The sequence below is a fragment of the Calypte anna genome, chromosome 2 (genome assembly GCF_003957555.1).
Source record: "Calypte anna isolate BGI_N300 chromosome 2, bCalAnn1_v1.p, whole genome shotgun sequence".
In the NCBI taxonomy this organism is placed as follows: Eukaryota; Metazoa; Chordata; class Aves; order Apodiformes; family Trochilidae; genus Calypte; species Calypte anna.
In genome coordinates this window covers 6,412,549-6,433,628 of record NC_044245.1, presented here as the reverse complement: position 1 = coordinate 6,433,628, position 21,080 = coordinate 6,412,549, and the positions used below count along the sequence as shown (strand labels likewise).

Sequence of the window (21,080 nt, the reverse complement as noted above, 5' to 3'; positions counted from 1 at the left end):
AAAAAATGAGAGCGAGTCCTTTTAGCTAAACTCTTCCTGCCAAAAAAGAGCAACTTGTTCCAGACTGTCCAATGTCAACAGATCCTGACTGACTGAACCATGTTGAGCTCTGTCTCCCAGCCCAACCTGGAAAAGGGCTTAGTGGCATGGCCCAGCTCCTCTGACAGTGCAATGACCTGGTTGATCACCAGGCTGAATTATGACCAACACAACAGTTCTGGTTAACCAGCTGCTATGGGCAAATCCTGAGCATTCAGCATCAAGGCTCTGATGACATGTTCATGGCAGTGATGTCCCCTTGGTGACCCAAACCTCTGAATTACAGGTGCTCTTGGCTGATTTAAGGCCTCCAAAGCACAGGCTGCACTCTGGGCACCAGGGATCTCCTGCACTGGGACCTTGCAGGCTCCCTGGCCCACAAGAAAGAGTTTAGAGAATCAGAAGCTTCATAGAATCATAGAATTGGCTGGGTTGGAAGGGACCTCAGAGATCATTAAGTCCAATCCTTGATCCACTACTGCTGCAGTTCCCAGACCATGGCACTTAGTGCCACATCCAGTCTCTTTTTAAATATCTCCAGGGATGGAGAATCCACTACTTCCCTGGGCAGCCCATTCCAATGTCTGATCACCCTCTCGGCAAAGAAATTCTTTCTAATGTCGAACCTAAACCTCCCCCGGCACAACTTGAGACCCTGCCCTCTTGTCTTGCTGAGAGTTGCCTGAGAAAAGAGCCCAACCCCTCCCTGGCTCCAACCTCCTTTCAGGGAGTTGTAGAGAGTGATGAGGTCTCCCCTGAGCCTCCTCTTCTCCAGCCTGAACACCCCCAGCTCCCTCAGCCTCTCCTCATAGGATCTGTGCTCGGGTCCTTTCATCAGCCTAATTGCCCTCCTTTGGACCAATTCCAGGACCTCAATATCCTTCCTGAACTGAGGGGCCCAGTCAATGAGATGTCTCTGTTTTCCTAACATGAAAGTTATTTCATAGGATATGAAATCCTTCCATCCTTCAAAATGGAAACTATATAGGAAGAGCCAACTTTTTGAGTTCTTTCTGCTCACTGGATCAGTTGATTATCTTCCAGTTTCTACTTTATTTCCAACTTTGATGAAAATTTTGGCAGGGTTTCAGGTTCACATTTGACCTGCATTGCTGTGGCATCTAACATACGATCTGTGGTTGGGGCTGTAGGACAACAAAAAGCACAAATTAATAATAAAACCTTGTCTCTCTGTTTCATCCCTTGGGTAGATGAAGGTTTGGAGCCCCAGAGACAATGGGGCCGAGGACAGCCAGACTCACCACAACTTCCCTGAAGAGCTATTTCACAGTGAAGTAATAAAAAAGAAACAGTAAGACAACAGCAGTCTTCATGTGCCCTTTTCACATTGAATGTTCACTTCTCTGTCTTTGGCTGCTGTATAGAACTGGAGATAAAGTGCATGGTGCCAGTTCTGGACCATGTTCTTTCACTAGGAAGCATTAAGTGTACATTGGAGCCAACACTCTGGTGTGATAAGCCTCATAATTTTGATGATCACACTAGTTACTGTTAGGCATTATTATGTTGTGTTATTTAAATATTTTTTAAAAAGCATACTCAGGATCTAATTATCAGAGTTGAAAGTGTATTTTGTAGCATGAAGCCTTCAAATTTCTCTAATTAAATTGATGTCTGCCTCTTAAACATTGGATTTTGGGTGAAAATCCAGACCCACCTACCTACAATAGAGAGAATCACGACAACAAAGTCAAAAATGTTCCAGCCATTGGTGAAATAGTAGTGTCTTAGAGCCAGCATTTTGATGATGCACTCCCCAGTGAAGATGGCAACAAAAAGCATGTTGATTTTATGGAGGATGTTCACTTTTTCTTGACTTTGGTCATCTGTTTCCACCATCATGGTAACCATGTTAAGGCAGATGAGAATCATGATGGAGACATCAAAGGCTTGTTTGGAGACGACGTCAAAAATAAAACCTTGGTATTTGTTCTGGAAGAAAGGAGAAGATTTGGTTATGAAATTAGAGCTGTGTGAAAATGATGACATCACTGTCTCCTGACTGAACAGAAAGTAGAGGAAAACAGACTATGTCCTGCTTCTGATTAGAACTTCATAAACATAAAGATGATGACAAATGTTGGAATGATAGATATTTCAAACCCATTTACTTCTAACGCTTCTTAAAACTACTGACAAAAGGCCTTGGACTGGGGCCATTAATTCATTCAATGCAGGCATGTGGCCACTGCCATGAATGCATAGGTAAATTGGACTTTTAGTTAATATTGCATAACAATGGGAATTTTGTGCCACACAGGTCACTGGACGTGCAAATAGTGTTCAAAATTAAAATGTGTAAATATTAAGTGGCTTTCAACTGAAAGCAATCACTCTTCCTATACTGGGAAGTTGAATTGCATCCATCCTATGAAAGAAATATTCAGCTATTATACACAGTTCCACTAATTTATGCCATTCTTACCAGTGGCCTTGGGATTGGTTTTTGAGGTTTCTTAGATCCCAGCTTTTTCATTGCATTATAATACTTTTTCTGCTCTTCTGTCATAAAGATATCCTGGCCACCTAAGTATAAGGTGAAAACAAAGCTATTACTTTTGATGAAAAGAGGTCCACTGCCTCTATCCAAAGCTCAGGCCTGCATCCTCTTTTATTTATTTTGAGAAGAATCTATTATATATTTTTAGAGGAATCCCAACCCTTTGTTTAGAGACTACAAAGCAGCAAGAAACAAAGGTCTGAGGCCAGGCTGCTCCTCCCTGACCCTGGCTTCACCCTGGGGCACAGAGATGATGGGTGAAGGAGAAGAGGTTGTAGTGCTTTGAGGGATGGTGGCATTTGTTTGGGGGGGACACCAGGGAGGTCTGTGCCTCTCTGGCAGACTTCATGCCAGAGATCCTGTCTGCTTTGAGCTGCTTCAGTGATTTCTGCAGGGAGTATAATCCCCCAGAGTGTATTTTCAGGATGCTCATCCTATGGGGAGATTAGGAGCTGCTACAGCTGTGCTCTTGTCAAAGACCTGCAAGATGATTTCTGCATCTGTTCTGTCAATGCCAATATCAAGGCTAATGTGGCAAAGCTGCTGCCTGTAAATCTATCCCTTGCTCCAGTGTCTGCAGCAATCACAAGGCGACATGTGGCATATGCACTACTTATCTTTTTCTTTTGTTGGTTAAAATTGTCAATGATGACACCAATGAAAAGGTTCAATGTGAAGAAAGATCCGAAGATGATGAAAATCACAAAGTACAGGTACATGTATAAATTACATTCCCACTCAGGCTGCTCCTCACACTGCAAAAGGAAGAGGGAAAAGGTGAAAATGGCACCATCTCTACACGTATCAAAGTGTTAATGCAGTTAAAACCAAACTGTCCATCAGCAATAAAGATTATGAAACAGGAAAACCCAGGTGATTCCCACCAGAAGAGTAAGCACTCCACAGTCCCTGTTTGAAGTTTACTACTGGCATCTGCAATGCCACGGTCATTTCAGCAACATTTCACAGAACTGTCACAGAGATCTCACTGCTTCAGAAAGTGCAACGTCAGAATAAATCCTATAAAATGTTCTCAGTCTGAACCCAGAAGGGGAAAAGAATCAATTTTTTGATTATCCCTAATCTTATGTGAACTAATGGTACCATGACGACAGTATAATTAAAAGTTACTGGAAAACACTGTATTGAGAGTCAGTGTATTTAGAACTGCAATCTTTCTTCTATGAAGAATAGAAATTAATAAGATCTCATTCTGAAGGACTGAGCAGCACAACTGAATAGCCTCAAGTCATGGGTACCACTTTGGCAAAAATGTTCCCATTTGCCCTGCCAGTTCCAGGTATCTAACAAAATGCCAGAAGTTCAAACCCCCCAAATGCTGTATTGTCTTATGTGTAACCCAAGTGTTTCATTCAGCAGCAGGGAGGATACACACACATGTAAATGTAGTATGAGAATATACCAAGATTACAAGCTAAGCATCACAACTGCAAAGGCAATTCTCTGCTCCTGTGATGGCATGAGGTTTTTTTCACCCCCTTATTGCTCCATTTACACATCCATTCCCGGTTACTGAAGTCAGCTTGTCAGCTTGTCAGCACCTGGCAGCTACCTTAAAAATTAATAGCAAGTGCAATCCTGTTCCTTGAACATTTTTAAAAAAGGGAAAGGAGACATCTTATTCAATAAAAAAATCAACAAACCATATGTCATGTTACAAGGGAAATGTCTTTTTTTTTTTTTTTTTTTTTTTTTTCAGAAAACCTGAAGTCTGAATGGGAAGGAGGCAGGAATTAGTTGCCAGCTCAAGGCAGTTACCAGAGCTCTATTGTTAGCCAGAGCTGGAAGCTCACACCAGCCTCTTACTCTTTTGGGAGCTCCACTCACCTGGAGTAAAGCTTCAGATTCAAGAGAAGAATCATGGAAGCATAAAATGGTGTGGGTTGGAAGCCACCATAAAGATCACCCAGTTCCAATCCCCCTGCCACAGACAGGCACAGCTCCCACTAGACCAGCTGGCTCCAAGCTCCCAACTTGGCTTTAGGCACTGCCAGAAAAAACTTGTTCAAGGTAAAGATATAAACCCAAATGCTTTTAAAAAGGTCCTATTATCAAAATTTATATCCATGGAAGGAACAAAGACAACTTAGGTGTTTTTGAAGACTTAATCCCACCCTGGAAGTGCCTCTTTATGCTGTGAGTTTTGCAGTATGAATAAATAAATCAGTTTGTGTAGAGCTGAGGGATGCATTTGTTTTAATTTCAGGGTCATGATGCTTCAGTGCCAGCTGCAAAAAAAAGGTCTGCCACTGTCTTGATCAGAGTAAGACAGCACCTGGCAACCTTCATGTATTTCTTTTATTGTTGTTAAACATTGTAAATGCAATGAAAGTCAATGGTAAATTACCCATTCCTTGTTGTGACCTACCTCTCGTGAATCCACTGCTGCATACATAATATCCATCCAGCCTTTAAATGTGGCCTAAAAAAAAACCAACCCACAAAACAAATCATTAAGCATTTAAATAAGAATATCTTGCAGTGATTATATCATCTCTGTGATGAGTTTTCAAAATGCAATGTTCAGCATGTCCTTCCCAGATAATGAATTGCATCTCCTTTAAAGCAGTGAGTTTTTAAAGCCCGTGAGTTTATGTTTATTTAGACATTTCAAATTATTCCAGAATTGTTTTCTTCTAGATTCTCTCACTCATGTTTTCTGATTTTCTGCACTTGTGGTGATAAAACAGAGGTTTTTAAAAGAGAATTTAAAACAGAGAGACAACTTGGTAATTAAATCTTTGGACATTTAGAATTTAAAATATGAGTAATGAATAAATGTTGCTCCAAAGGGCAACTCGGAGTACTATCCTGCACAAGTGCTGGACGAGGTAAAATGGATTTCATCCACATTGCTTGTTCATATTGATGGGCAGTGACTACCCCACAGCATCCCACTGAAGCCTGGGCTCTGTCTTCTTGTAGCGTGGGGCAAAATAAGGCAATGTCAAAGCCCAGGGAGTCACTTAAATCACAGCTGAATTGAAAGAAGCAAATCAATCAACACCTGCTGTGAGCCTGGCCCTGGCAACTCAATCTGATTTACTGTTCAGATCTTATTTTTTCAAAAGCAGGGGTTTTAATATATTTCTAAAAGCTATTTAAACAAGCAGGGATTCCACAGAGGTCAGTGTCTCTTACTGGAGCCTGCAATGGAGAAGAGGCAGTCACAATAGTCCAAGAAGAAACAAGTTGAAGTGATTTTTACTATTCTGTAGCAAATTCATGGCTCTTTATTCACAGTCTGTGCCTCCCATTAGACACAGCCTGATGCAAAACATACCTGGCATTAGGTCTGACCCTGGCAAAGCCCCTGTGCCTGTACCTGTGTATCAGCCCTCTGGTTTTGTTTCTCATTTGACCTCTGACCCATTTAGACTTTAAAATCAGGGTGAGCAGATAACGAGGCACTTTTCATTTTATTGATTTATTCAGATTTACACTATCTTGCATGAAAGATCCACGCCCAATATTTTTTGAAACTGTCTGACATTTAAGTTGAATTTTCTCCATGTGTTCTGGCATCTAATTCCAAGTTCCCAGGAGAAACTCAGGCATTTGTGTTGAGCTAGGGGCATCCAGCTTTTTTTTTAAATGCTCCATTCTACATACTCTGTACTAATTAAATCCTGGAGGTAATGTTGCCTTCCCATGTCCCTCTGAAGGCTACTGAGGCAATGGAAAATGTTTTACAAGAGGTCAACCATATTTCTCATCAAAGTATACATAAAATAGTATTTGAAAGATTTTTCATTTTTACCTACTGGTTGAAAGAGATTAAACACTCAAAATCACAGTCTTTTGGAAAATCTACTCTATTGCCCTGTGTGGTAAAAAACAGTTTAGATGTAAAGTGTTTATAGGAATTATCAGCAGTTTCTATTGAAACAAAGAATTATTTGAACCTCTCATGCTGATAGTACTTTACTGTTCTAATATTTTCCTTTTTTGCTGTTCTCTTTCTAATCTGATGAAAATTTTCCTGGTGTCATTACAGATGCTTACAGTTTTCAGCTCAAAGTGACATTCAGAGAGGGTGGATGGGATGAAACAAAAAATTCTTCTTGTGGCACAAACCTGTATGATCTTAGCCAGTACTTTTCTCCCACTTGGGAGGAAATCTCTTCTTTTGAGTAGCTATTTTACCCCTTGATGTATACCACAGACACAAGAGACTCAACTGCAAGGCATACAGGTTTGTAGAGATAACAGATGATGAAGTGATCTGACAAAAATAAACAGTAAGAGAATGAAGTACTGTCATTTTCTGTTTTTCCCAGTTGTCCACAATTAAGAGAATTAAAAATCCACAAGGCTTCTGGAAAGCTTCCCTAGACACTTCTTCTGCAGAGGGTACGGGATACTGAGAATGAAAGAAATATAACACTGGGGAAAGAAATTATTTATCTGGAATTAGTAACCACTTACACACTGGATAAGGAAGTGACAAAATCTTCATGGGAGTGTTTGTGATATTATCCTGCCTGGAAGCTGTCCAGAGAAACACCATTTTCTACTGAAACTGTCATGTGAGGAGATTATCTATTGATAAACTCATCTTGGGGTGGGATTACATTTTGTTATATGACTGCTGGTCAGAGCAGCAATGCAGGAAATTAGTGGGGAGGAGGTTAGGTGGGATGTCATTCGCTGCCTTCAAAGCATTTAGTGTAGAACACAGTGGTGCCTTAAAATAAAACAAGCTCTAAATCTGCAAGTTGAATTTTTTTCCTAGAAAAGGACTGCAATAGTGCAATAAATATGGCTGCTTTTGACAGCAGAAATACCAGTCTTTGGATTTCTGAAATGCTTTTTAAAGCACTGCTATTGGCGAGAGAAACTTCTGAAAGCTAAAACAGAGGCACCAACGGGAGAGTCAGACTCCATGTATTTAAGTACACCTCCACTATCTGCTGGCTTTTCTGTTGAATTTTTCAGTTTATCCAATTACAAAACAGCAGGAATTTTCTACTGAACATTCTTTTTATTATTATTTTGCATTAAGAGCACTTGCTGGGGAGGGCACCACCAAACAATGGGCACACCAGAGCACCCCAGACATCTGCACTCTGCTGGGCTACATGGAATCCAAGGGAACTGCCTATTCTCCTTTTTAATTTCCACAAGTAAATCTTCACAGAAATACTACTTACTCCTGACATTTGTAAACACAGAGGAGTCTACCCCAGAGTAGCAATGTATCACTTGTTCAGAGCCATACTGATTTTTTTGCACATTTTGCATCCCCAGTGAAAGTAAACTCTAGCATTACAGTTTACAGAAGTGCAAGAGATCATATAACTCAGTAACTTTAGACACACTGTCCTGTCTCATGACCATTTTGTAGCTGATTTATTAGCTCAGTTGTGACTTTGAACCTGGCATGAGGGAGTTGATTTAACTCTACAGCTCCTGGTTGTTGTACTGGTGTAGGAGTGCTTCTGCTATCTTGGCCTTTCCTTATCTGAAGCCTCAGAGTGACAAGGAATTGTAGGACATAATAAATAAAAGTCTATTCCTGTACAAGGAGAACTTCTCCAAGCAAGGCAGATGCTGCATGAAGATCACTTTTTGCCTTGGTGCTCTTCAACAGATTGCTGAGATTTCAGGATATGTTGCAAAACAAAATGTGGAGGTGAGCACGAGGGGAAGGGTTCTGCAAAGGAAATGCAAAACTCCTACTGGAAATTTAGATATTTCTTTCTTCAGCTCAAATTCAGATTTATACAACATAGGTGCTGTGACCTGCAAAGAAATTTTAGGAATATAAAAAAAGCATTACTGAAGCCCTGGGTCATAGCAATTATTTTTTTCCTAGTATATTAGGGTGTTAAGGCTGTTAAATTCTCAGAAGAGTGAATCATCCTTCTTGAAAATTAAAAATTCATGATAATAAAGATCTTTTCATCCCTGTGAATGAGACATTTCTCTTGCTTGTAGGGTGGGCAGAAACTACCTCCCATGTTAGTAACCTCTTGTGAGACAGCCCATTTATTAGTTGGAGAAGCTTGAAACTTGGCTGACCACCTCAAATGAATGTTTTCTCAGATTAATTCATCCAAAGTAGTTTCTTCAGAATAACATGAGAGATCTTAAACCAGGTAGGAAAAGAGCAAAGGATATTTGGTAAAAGTTTCATGCAGTTCCCAATTACATTGTCAGAAAGTTTGCCTCTGGAAAGTAGTAAAGTTTCCATAGTAGAGACTTCTCATTTCTTTCAGGGATGCTGTGGAAGTGTAGGTGGAACATGAGGCAGACAGATTGGGTTTACATATTTCCATTTGGATTTTCAGACACATTCAGACATCCAAAGGTAACTTCTGAGCCATTTGAAGAGTGTGTTGCAGCAGCTGAAAATGTCAACAGTCAAAAGACAAATCCCACTTAAAAGCTCATATTTGGGTTCCCTGAGGGTTGCAACCAAGATGCTTAGCTCATCATTGCCATGCACTGTGTCAGCATCCATGGATCTCTCTCCTTAGGAGAGCTGAGCTGTTAACTGATCCCCTGCAATTCCTCTGGCAATTTGCTCATGAAATGTGACCCCATGTGGAGGATGTTTGGCAAGAAACACCTGTAACAGACACTCCTTAAGCTGGAGTCTGGCAAAAGAGATCCAGATGTTTGGACCCCTTCTCTGTGGGTGTCATCTTTACACTTCATTGCCTAAGATGTAAGAGCTCCAGGTGCAGGATGGAATTTAAATCAATCCCCTAATGGCATCCAGCTCCTGTTCTTCCAACTGGAAGAAGCAGCCAGCACCTGCCATACAAGCTGAGCAAGGATTTAGGGCTCCCTCATTTCTTGCCAAAACCAGTTTGTCTAGCACGTGCAGATTCTACATTTATGGCACTGCTTTTGTACTTCTACAACAGGAAAAATTACTTCTCTGCTAGATCATGAGGATCACAAGTCTGAATGTAACCTGCAGGGCCATCAAGCCCATTTTCAACAGAAAAATAGCAGCACTAGACCATCCCTTCATAAACATGCTGAGATCCACCTTACAACCAGTTATGTTTGTGCTACCATCACTGATCACAACAAAAGATGGTTCCCATCTGCTCAATGCAACCAGTATCACCAGTGTCCAGAGCTCAGGAACTGGTACTGCAGAACAGTAGAAGACACTGCTTCAGGATACTCCCTAGGCAAGGCCAAGTTATGAAAAGCTGCAGATTTTTAGAAGGCTGGAGCTTGAGTCTTATAAAAGAAAGTGTGAAGGAATAACAATTGTTCTGATGGAGGTTTCCCACTAAAGTAGGCATCTGTTATGCAGTCATGGAGGAGATAAGAAGCTTCAGGTGAGGCATAGTATTTTAAACCTGGAAATTTTTGCTCAGCTGGATTTGATATTCAAAAAAAGACAAAGAAAGCAATGAAAAATTGAATCAAAGATGTTATTAAGTGAATTAATTAACCCTGCATGAGTGAGATGAATACCATAATTACACGGAAAAGATTAAAGTTCTTTGTCTCAGCAAGTTCACCTCTATGTCGTGGAATGAACTAAAAGTGCTTGTGCCCACTCAAACATTTCTGCTTTCCAGAGGGTATGAAAGTAAAGACTCAATGGATAGTGGTCAGAAGATCTCAAACTCAAGAGCCTGTGTACCAGGAACAGAGTACATAAGGAAAAACATTTCTACAAGAAAGGAAAGCTGCTTCATGGACCTATTATATGAAGGTGATGTTGCCTTCCCATTTCCCTCCCTATTATAGGTACCTGTGACAGAGGAAAAGAATTCTAGGAGAAAACAGGTTTGCATCATGGGAAGGAGAAGAGCTGACAGATCTGATGAGGGACCTGTGGCAGGGTCATGTCCTCTTAGAAGGAAAGATGGGGTCTGAAGCAGAGCCCTACCACATTGCAAAAGGTAGATGTCTGTATAGGAAAAGTGAATTGAGCTCCCAGAATGTAGGTTTTTATTCCAGAAGCAAGGAATGCCATCACAGGCACTTCAAGACACCAGCCTCCCTATCCAAGGATGTGGCAAGGAATTTCTTTCACTCTGTGCATATAAAATCCACCACAACAAGGACTCCTAGTCTGTATCCAGCCCTTGTCATCACTGGGCTTCAGAGCAAATTTGGAACAACAGAAATAAGTATCATTACCATAGTTTCACATGAGGGCCCCGTGGAACTCAAACACAAAGTAATTTGTCTAAAATCACTCAGCAGTCCAGCAGCTGAGCCTAGACAAGAAGATGGAGTCCCCTGTGGTTCTCTCCATTCAGTTGTGCTGTGTCACAACACAGGAAATCTCTGTGCACACAACCTCTTTATCCATGTTGTACATTTTCTGCTGGAAAAGCTTGTCAAAACAGCTTATTTCTGTCTTTATAGATCAAATGCTGCCATCATCTTTGATCGCCAACACATTTCATAGTCAGGTTCAGCCTCATGCCTTATCTTTAGAAGATGGAAATGAGGTGAGGAAACAGAATGAGAGGCACCAGTGCCCTCCTGAAACATTTCCATGGAAGTTGTACAGAGGACTGTAAATTAAGAATCCTCCATGAATCCAGCTTTATGCAATAACTGAAGGTTCTGTCACTTCATTTTCCCCCAGCAAGGAGTAGTGAAGTCCCAGGCATTCAGGACAGCAAGTGCACTCTGTCTGCATGAACAGAACCATGAAGTTTGTTTCTGGAATTAAACTTTGTTCTGGATTACAATATTGACAAAATAACCTTTAATTCACCTCAAGAGTCTAATAATTTCCCAGAGGGACTATATTAGTGATGCACTAGAAACCCAAATTAAAACAAGAAGCTGCCATAAACATCTCTGGGCCAAATATGGTTCATGTACACTTGAGGAAAAGATTTCCCCTGATGGGTAAGGCTGAAAACCCTAGAAAAGTATTGAGGTTAACCTTAGCCTATAAGCAGACAGTTTCAAAGGGAAGAAGCAGCATTTATCATTAGTTTCTGGTGGTCAGACTTACCACTTGTAGCAGAGCCAGGTACCCAGCACCAACATTATCAAAGTTAACTTTAACTTTCGTCCAGTAAAACGTCCCTGACACATTGTAGAGTATACAGTCACTCATGTTGTTGATGATTTTAGAGTCCAAAGGCATATCTCCTTCTGTCTTATTAATGCACTTCCCAAACTTCCCGGCAAACAGGTTCACTCCCATGATACTAAAGATGAGCCAGAAGATGAGGCAGACGAGGAGAACATTCATGATGGAAGGGATGGCTCCCACGAGGGCATTGACAACCACCTTAGGTGAAACAGGAAAGAAAAAGCAGAATTATTGTCAACACTTACCCAGACACTTTGCTAGCAAGCTGCTGTGCACCTTTGATTAACTAGGCTGAACCCTCAGATGGTGACAGGTGGAAAACTACTAACACTGCCTGTGGAGCCAGACCACCATTAAAGGCTTCACAAATGACTATTTTTTTCCTTTTGTAACCAAAGAGCTAATCTGTTGGCATCCCACTTATGTGAGGATTTTTTTTCAAGAGGAATCTTAATTCAGGAGCAATCTGCAAAGTCATTATGACCTCTCAGATCCTACTGGATACCACACTCCAGTCAAACCATCTCTAATAATCATATGATTAACTGGAAATGGCTGGGGCACATCACACTGTCTCAAAATAGACCAAAAAAAGTTTTCTGAAACATTTTACTGAACTCAGGTCTCCATAGTCCTTGGGATGTGAATTCTAGCTGTGGTAATTTTTGCTTATTTAAATAATAACTTATTTGAGACATACTGTACTAAGCCAACTTTCCATCTGATCAGCATGCATAATTGAAACAGTTAAACCCTTCTAATTTGAAAAAAAGCATTATTTTTTTCATTACATGCTGTATAATTCTTACAAACCAACCCAGGCGAGGGCTGTAAACCCCTGTGCAAAATTCTACATTTTCTGAGGGGAGCACACTAACACAAGATGCAATTTTCCCTTCCTTTGTCAGCAATATTTCTCCAAACCCATTGTTTTGGAGATGCCCCCATTGCACAGTCCAGGCAAAGCTCCCTGACAGAACTGCTGTAGACATCAGCCCCACAACATGAATTTGCCTCCATGTCTGTCTCATGCTTTGGAGATTAAAATCTGGTAGGCAGACACTGAGCTCTTCCTCTTTACCATCTACATTTCTGAAACTGAGACAAGGTGATATTGATCCATAAAAATTAAGTTTTATTCAATTGTGAATCTGATTATGGGAAATGTCAGCTCTTATTTTCTCTTATATTAGTGTCCAATTTTCTGACAAGCTAATAATGTAACATTGGTTTCCTCATCATTTTTGCATTGCTGAGGAAGAAAAATAACCGGATGGGTGAAATGGTTTTCATATATGTATAGCAGCTGCTTCATCTACAATATACAATACAAAATTATGGAGAGCTTTCAAAATCGGAATTTATATTTTTGTGCATTTATGAATAAAGCTAATTTTCACACAGGAAAAGCTGCTTGACCAATTTTTTTTTTTAAAATTGTGTTTTCTTTTCTTCTTTTTCCTCTGTATAGACTGATTCCTGATGACTTTTCAATGTTGTCTTCTTCTTTTTATTTATTTTCTAATTTTATCTTTGTTTGGATGTTAATCAATTGCTAACTTCATTGCCTTAAGACCAAACAAACTGTGTTAACGAAAATGACAAATAATTTTCATATCAGGGGCTCATTTGGATATAACCTTGGCCCTTTTCAAGGTAGCATTCCATTTACTGCTATGCAGAACAGTATTTTTGTTCAATTTTAATCCATGCAGCATGAAGCCACCATGCTTACATCACATGGTTTCAGCAGTGCAAGCGATGGCCATGCCTGCATCCTGCTTTTTTAGTTCTGCTGAAGTGAATTCAGTGGCTTGTAGATAACAAAATATGACATCAGGCTGGAGCAAATCCCCTCTGAATGAATTATTAACAGGGGGTTTCATTCTTCTCTCACTACTTCTGCTCTTACACCAGAGTGATGCTGTTTGGTCTGCTGGGACCACTCCTGATTTGCACTGAGAAAAGGGAGAGGAATTAAAGCCCTGAATACAGAAAGGCAATTCATTATCATAAACTCATGTTAAAAGTTTAGCCTTGCCATGGAAAGGTCTGAATTTCTAGGGACAGCAATGTATATATATATGTGTAAGAAAAGGTTTCCTACCTCTTGATTTCCATCAATACCCTTATAGGAGAAACCCCCTTCCAGGTGACTTCTTTAGGGACAGCCTAGAAACTGAGACATCCCCTGCCCTAAGGCACAGCAATGCCTGTGCCTGGCACCAAGCTCTCCTGAACTCATGGGCCCCCTCCTCAGCTGAAGCTAATTCTGAATTTGTATTCAGAATAGACTCACACCATGGATTAATTTCCCTTTGAGACAGCAGAGCCCACCAGGCTTCCTACAGTAATCCAGGCCCAGGCTGTATTTCCTAGACAAGCCTGGGCACAGCTTTTGTGAAGACATCTAATTTACTGTGTCATGATTTGAAATAAGGGGAAAAAATTATTAGGAATCAATCTAGTCCTGGTGTCCTTTGCTCTCTCTGTTAGAAACAGGTATTGTATTTTTAGGTTGAATTTGTTGAACTTGAGGTACTAGACACCTTCTTTTAGACATCTCCTATCATCCCTGTCTTCACTGTGGGTGAGTTACCACTGATCACTGCTGTGGGTAATTAAAAAATTCAGAACTTCTTTCTAACTGCCATGGTTCCTTCAGATTTCTAATTATGTTTGTAGCTCCCTGCAGAGACTTTCCCATTTTTGAAACCCCATTTCCAGCAGTCTGCTGGAATTCCACTGCTGAAGCAGTGCCCTCTCCCTCCCCTTGCTGAGTTTTTTACCTGCATGCTGAGGGATTGCATTACCCACCTCATTTATTGGACCTGTCCAAAAGCTCATGTCCTGTTAAACAGCCATCCTGATCCCTAAGTCCTTCTTAGCTGCTGTTTTCCAAGAAATGTCCCCCAGAATGACCTACTTTTCCTCCTCCTGAGGTGCATGATGTCTGGGGTTTTATTAAAATGCATGTTGTACAACTGATCTGGTTTTCCCTGGGATCAGTCCCTATAATTCCCTTATCCCTTATATCACTTACTGCTCCGCTCACTTTGTGTGGTGTCAGCAAAGATTTGATATTTTGTTCCAGATGCTGTTAAAGTCCAGATTAAGGACAGTTCTTATTCTGACCGACCCCTCTCCCTGACACACTCATCATTGAATTTACAGTGTCATCACTATTTAGAATTACTTTTGGAGATCCATCACCCTTTTAAAATTAATTTAAAATATGTTTACTTGGCTTGATACAGAGCTTGTGTTTTCATCAGCAGGTCCCATGGTATCAGATTCCTCACTGAAATCTAAGGATATTATATCAGCACTGTAACTGTCATCAGCATAATTTGTAATCAAATCAAAGGACCGTATCAGTTTTACAAGAACTATTCCCCTGAAATCTTGCTACCTAGCATTAATTATGCTATTCCTTTCCTGCATGTATCTTGTAGCAGCCTCACCATGACTTTGCCTGGTATCATTTTCACATTAAAAGGTCTAGCATCATCCCACTCATCCTTTTAAAAATATTCCAGTAACCTCCCTTGCTGAGTAGAAACTTGCTGGGAAGTGGCACCTTTGCAATAATTCCCTGCTGGACAGCAAATGAGGAGACATGGGAGACTTGGTAACTGGGGACAGGCAGACCTAAGTTAATTTACACTGGGGTTTAATATGTCTGGGAAAGGGGTGGGTGAGGCAGGGCAGTGGAATGTGCATGGCACCTCCAGGGCCTACAGTATCTGTCAGGTGAGATACTGGTCTTAATGGGGTCATTTTGGGAGGACAGAGCAGTGGGATGGCAGAAGTTTAGGCCTACTTTGCAGACCTCTCATAGGATGGGAGCTGATGAGACTGTTATCAAACTCAGACAGGTTCCAGCCTGATCAAAGACAGGGAAAGGACTGAAGTTGATGGTAGCAGGTCCTCTTGGCCATCCAAGTGCTGTTCCGTGCCCTTGCCTCAGAACCAACCATTTCCAAAATTTAGGTGCAGCACCAATGAGGTAAGTCTCTTACTGCAGTACAAACAAGAACTTTCTTGTTCCTGTTCTAACCATGCAGAGATCTCTTAGTTATATGAGAAAAAGACATCAGAACAGAACAAACTATTATTGTTTTCTTACTGTCACTGTTTACTTCTCAGTATTATCATTATTTAATCCATCACTGCGCTGGCAATTTTCCTGTGCATTTTGGAGCATATGAACTCCTAATAATGAAAGGTCTAACTGTCCCTAGTCAAGTTAAGTGTAGTTATACAAACTAAAAATAAAATTATTTGATTTTCCAATAGCACGTATTCTCAATTACCCTTCATCATTGTTTACAAGCTAATTCACTACCTCCAATAGCTCAGAAACACTGAATATATTTCAGCTGCAGCAAGGATACAGGGAAGGAAAGGGATCAAGGGGGGCTACAAGCATGACAATGATAAAAAGGAATATTGCTGGGCTGATGTACATGTTTGTGCCATGTATGTTCTCCACCAAGCTAACCTCTTCCTGTTCTCAGAGAGAGATGTTTTTCAAGCCATTTCTTTCCTATTTCAGACTCAATTTTTTGGTACCTTGGGCTAGTCTGCCCAAATCCAATTTTGTTAAACTGATGCAAAGTCACCAGTGAACATTCTTATGTCAGCTTAGAATATGTTAAAGGGGTTTCACACGAACTTGAAAATCCAGCAGCAGAAGCTAAGCCTTCATAAGCCAGATTTAAATTGATTTGGGAGTTAATTGATTTGTGTTAAACTAATGCAGCTTTTGCTGATATTAGTGTTTGCTCAATTTACATATGTTTAATAAAGACTTGGAGTGAAGTCATTAGATGACATAGGGGTGAGAGATTCAGTTAATGTCAGTAGTGCACCATCACCTTATGCCAGATGAAGATCTGAAGGTTGCTTCTGTTTTATTTTGTGAATAACTGTAAAATATTGCCTGAGTTTGCAGAAGAGTGTAGTGAACAAAACAATTGAGGTTTGGGTGCTTATTGCATGAACCACACACTTTTAATCACTGATGATTCAGACCAAAATGTTATTTACAAGAAAGCTTTCCCTTCAATATACCTCAGCATGAAACTTGCAGCATTTTCATTGGCCTAGTAGAGAGAGAGTCTTGGGAGAGAGTCCTCAGACAACTTAAGTTGCTTTATGTGCAAGCTTGTCACAGATTTGCTTTATCTTGCTATGAAATCTGCAAGACTAGCAGTAACCTGGGCTCATACAGAACAGAGTTGCCATCATCTACAAATCATGCATGGCTCAAGGAGTTAAAAGTGCTTATCTAGACAAGAATTGATTAGTGTAGCAGGCAGGCTTAACAAATAACCAGGTATGCTGTGTGGATATAGCCCTGCCAGCAGAGGAATGCAGAAGAGGAAGAGATGGATGCTAAGATAGAGAAACAAACACAAGCTACATAGTTTTAATACTAATCCTGACATTCCATATGGAAACTGTGTTCTGTTCAAAGGAAAGATTTTATACAATCATTCATTTGCTTTCCCTTCCCTCTCTTCAGCATTTCCAGTTTTTGCTTTAATTATTAGTAAAAAAGTCCTTAAGAACTTTCCCAGTCAGTCTCATTTTAATACATGCCAAAAGCAGAGAGCAAACTTGCAGCTTGGTTATTCCCCTGATACGCCTTATAATTGAAAGGTAATTGTCAGCCAGATGCTTCCTCAGCCAAAAAGATGTTTTTTAAAACAGAATATGACAAGCTAGGCAGCAGGATTAGTTTATCATTAAATCCACCAGAGGATAAAGCTGTAACGATACAATTGCAATCAAGACAAAGGAAGGATTTTGGATTTTTTTTGGTTTGATACAGCATTATCATTCATTTCCTTTGGCAGAAAAGATGAAGACAAAACCACGTACAGCTGTTCCTTGTTTCATGGTCAATGCCAGTGGAGCTCTGATCAATACTTTATCTATTCTTACCCTCATCCCTTCAAATCGTGACAATGCTCTTAGTGGTCGCAGGGCTCGGAGGGTCCTGAGGGATTTAATGGGACCCATCTCAGAGTATCCAAGAGTATTGGCTATGAGGCTTACCAAAGAGACCTGAATGGAGACACAAAGCAAAAACCCAATTTGTTAGTAGGGTCCAGCCATTTTCCTTCTCTCTGACTTTCTTTCCTGAAAATAAACAGCTGGTTAGTTGGAAACAGCTGGAACAGTGGGAAAAAACAAAACAAAACAAAATAAAACAAAACAAAATAAAATAAAACAACAAAACCCTCCAAAACTAACAAAGAAACAAAAAAACCCTTAAATGGAAACCATTAAATTAGACCAACATAGAAAAAAGAAGGTTCTTACATCTACATGTATACAGAACTCCTACCAGTTCACCAAACCTTTGCTTCCATGTTAATGCAAAATTTATAGAAATAGACTTTCAAAGATGTCAGATTTCTTCTAAGTGAGCACACAAAAATCCTCTTAACACCAGGCTGCACTATGTGGATGAGAAAGGAGATCACCATTACAAAGCCACCAGGCTGTGATGCCCATGCTGTAAGTTTCTTGTTCACTCCTCAAGGTGTTTGTGTCATCCACTACTGTAAATATGATGCCTCAAAGAGTTGTTACAGTTTAGGGCTTTCTAGATGAAAGCACCTCTATAATCTCATCATTTCCAGCAAAGATAGAAGATTTTAGTGTTATCATTCAATTACTGATCTTCAACTTACTGATTAGAAACCAACCTTCTAGATTGCTGATGGATGTGACTTTATATCATAGACTCTAAAATAATGCTCTACATGACTTTAATTCTGCACTTTTTCACTTTTTCTGCTTTCTGTGCAGCCTCTAAGGGAGCAAGAAACTTGACAGGTGCTCAACATCAAGGTTCATAGCTCTCAAATACTATTTCTTTGAAATAAACTACCTTATTCCAAATCTGGAGGTCTTTCAATGCTCTTCATGTTTTCAGAGCTTTTGTAACACCCATCATGTGGATCCACAGAAATGTGGATGCTATCAGGCACAGGACTGCAGTCTGGATGAACCAAATGGCAGTGGAGGTTATGGGTCAGATGAACAAACACATGGAGTAAGTAGGGTTTGCACACTCAAATCCCTGTTCACAGCCTGAGCTCTTACTGAGCAGCAAGTGAGAAACAAACAGATCTCCAACACCACAGCTACCATGCCAATTTGCATATATTTTAAAAAGAACCAAAATAAATAGTCACATTATTTTATTTTCTTAGAAGAAAGAGACCTTTGCATATTGCTCATCACACTTCCCTCACTCTCATATTACCTTAGGTGTTTTCACAGCCTCAGTTATTGTGCTGTTGGGTTATCCATGCTCACTATTATAAGTATGCAAGGCTTACCTGGAAGGAATGTGCTTTGTTGCCATTTTACAGATAGAATATAAGCCTAAAACCAGGGATTCTTCTACTCTGTATAAAAATTGGCACCTAATGTAGCAGGAAATTCTGGGTTCCCCATAAACCCAACCAGCTCCAGTGGGAAATCTTCCTATTCATTCGGATGATCCTAATCATAGGATGATTTTTCCTCTGCACCCTACTGCTGGCTGACCAGTCCAGCATCACATAAAAGGTTTATGACAAAGCAGGCTAAGACAAGCCTGGTCCCCTAAGTTTCAAGCCAGTGTCCTTTGTGGGGCAAACTTTTTCCTGAGTATGCATTCATTTCTGCACCAGTGCTGTCTGCCCAGCTAAGCATCTTTGTAAAACTTGCTCAATTTGTTAAATTATTTATCAATTGATGGCTTTCTTGTGGCATGTGGGTGACAGTAAGCCTAAGGGCAGGAGGTCTCAGAGACATCAAGCCCGGGCTGGCTGCAGTGGGCTGGATATTTGCTGGGATAAGACAGCCCAGCTTTGCAGACAATGAAGTGGCACAGAGGCTGACTGTCACACTTTAACATGTCACTCCTTAACAAGGTGTGACACAAACTCACCTCCTGTGTGCAGACTCAGCAGCTGATGCGGAAAGGAAGGTTTTGATAAACACTTCTGCATTTTAGTAGTGAATGTGCTGTAAGGACATTACAATAGACAGGTAGACTGGAATCATTGTGTAATGTCTTAGAACCCTCAGACAGTGGGGAGATAAAAATCACAAGTGAAACCTTTGCTTCCATCTCTAAGAAAAGAAGATCTGAACCTGTGACATCAGCACCCTAAGAAGATACTTTGCAGGAAGTAATTCCTACAGATTCGACATATCTTCTTTAGTATTACCTCTTTCAATCCTCAGTTAATGCTCACATTTGAGAACAAAAACCTTAGTTTGACTTTAAAACCACCATAAACTCACTGACATTTCCAAACTGAGGCAGCCCCATGTTCTGTCTTCTCTACTTCTTACCAACCCTGATTACATCCTGTACCCTGAAGCTTCATTAGCATAAAGTCCAAAGCCTTCTCCTTCCATTCACTCTCCCCATGGATTTAATGTTGTCTAAATCAGGAGAAAGCACTGAAGGGTTTGTATAATAGTGATAAGCAAATCTGCAGCATACTTCTACACTTAAGCCCTTCAACTAAGTTGTCTTAAAACTATAATATAACTGGAATTGTTGAGATATCTTGATAGAAGTAACCCGGCAGGACTTATTTCTGCCTTTGGTGGAAAACCTAGTGCAGAGAAAGGCCTTAACCCCACAAAACCTTGAAGCTCCCTATCCAGAAAGACTGGAGGTACAAGAAAAACATCTCAATGGCAGCACGCACAGTGATAGAAACCAAGATTTTTACACTCACAATTTTCAAGGGAAGATCATTCTTCTCTAAAACAAATGTAGAGATTAAAAAATAAAAACAATCAAATAAAAGAGCACCCAGCACCTTTCTCTGCTAGCATCACCCACAGTGACTGAAAGTCAGATCTTCTAAATGCCTTGGTGTGTGTACCTGCATGATCCCTTCTTCCTCCTGCATTTATATCCTGTAACTCCTTTTTCTCTTAAGGCTGAAGATGCTCTGCTCAAATCCTGAAAGGTCAGACTTTAGATCTCAGTGGGGTTACCATTTTCTTTAGAGTGCCACAGATGTCACCCTGAAACACATCACAGGTGCTGCTGTCCTCCTAACACAGATTTACACAGCATTAGAGACCTCTTCAGAGGATTAGGCCATGAACCTGTGTGATATTTGACAATGATTTACATGGCTGGAGTCAGAACTGAGTTTGAGACAACTTGTTTAAATGCTCTGCTGTTGGTTTTGAAGGTATCCCCGTCAAATTTTATTTATAGGAGAATTACCAAGGCAGAGACTTGGCCATTTGGACTTGATTAAAAGTGACCCGGAGGGCTATTTTTAGGGAAAAAATCAAGCAGTTTTCAAAATTGGTACTGACTGCCCCACATAATCACAACAAAAGGTGAAGTCAGCTGTTTCTGTTACTTTTTTTTTCCTGGTACAAGGCTGTGCAGCCCAGAGCTGCCCTAAGATTCTGCTT

At 40.4% G+C, this 21,080-nt stretch overlaps 1 protein-coding gene across 2 annotated transcripts in view; it reads right to left on the bottom strand.

Moving 5' to 3' along the window:
- LOC103534760 (sodium channel protein type 5 subunit alpha-like) overlaps window positions 1–21,080 on the bottom strand; it is a 167,475-nt gene that overhangs the window by 1,772 nt on the left and 144,623 nt on the right. For both annotated transcript variants that reach the window (XM_030444105.1, XM_008500749.2), the window contains 6 exons: window positions 17,571–17,693; window positions 11,535–11,816; window positions 4,950–5,003; window positions 3,174–3,315; window positions 2,486–2,586; window positions 1,722–1,992 (listed from right to left, as the gene is read on the bottom strand). In XM_030444105.1, the coding sequence (XP_030299965.1) occupies window positions 1,722–1,992; window positions 2,486–2,586; window positions 3,174–3,315; window positions 4,950–5,003; window positions 11,535–11,816; window positions 17,571–17,693 (973 nt within the window). The remainder of the gene's footprint in view (window positions 1–1,721; window positions 1,993–2,485; window positions 2,587–3,173; window positions 3,316–4,949; window positions 5,004–11,534; window positions 11,817–17,570; window positions 17,694–21,080) is intronic.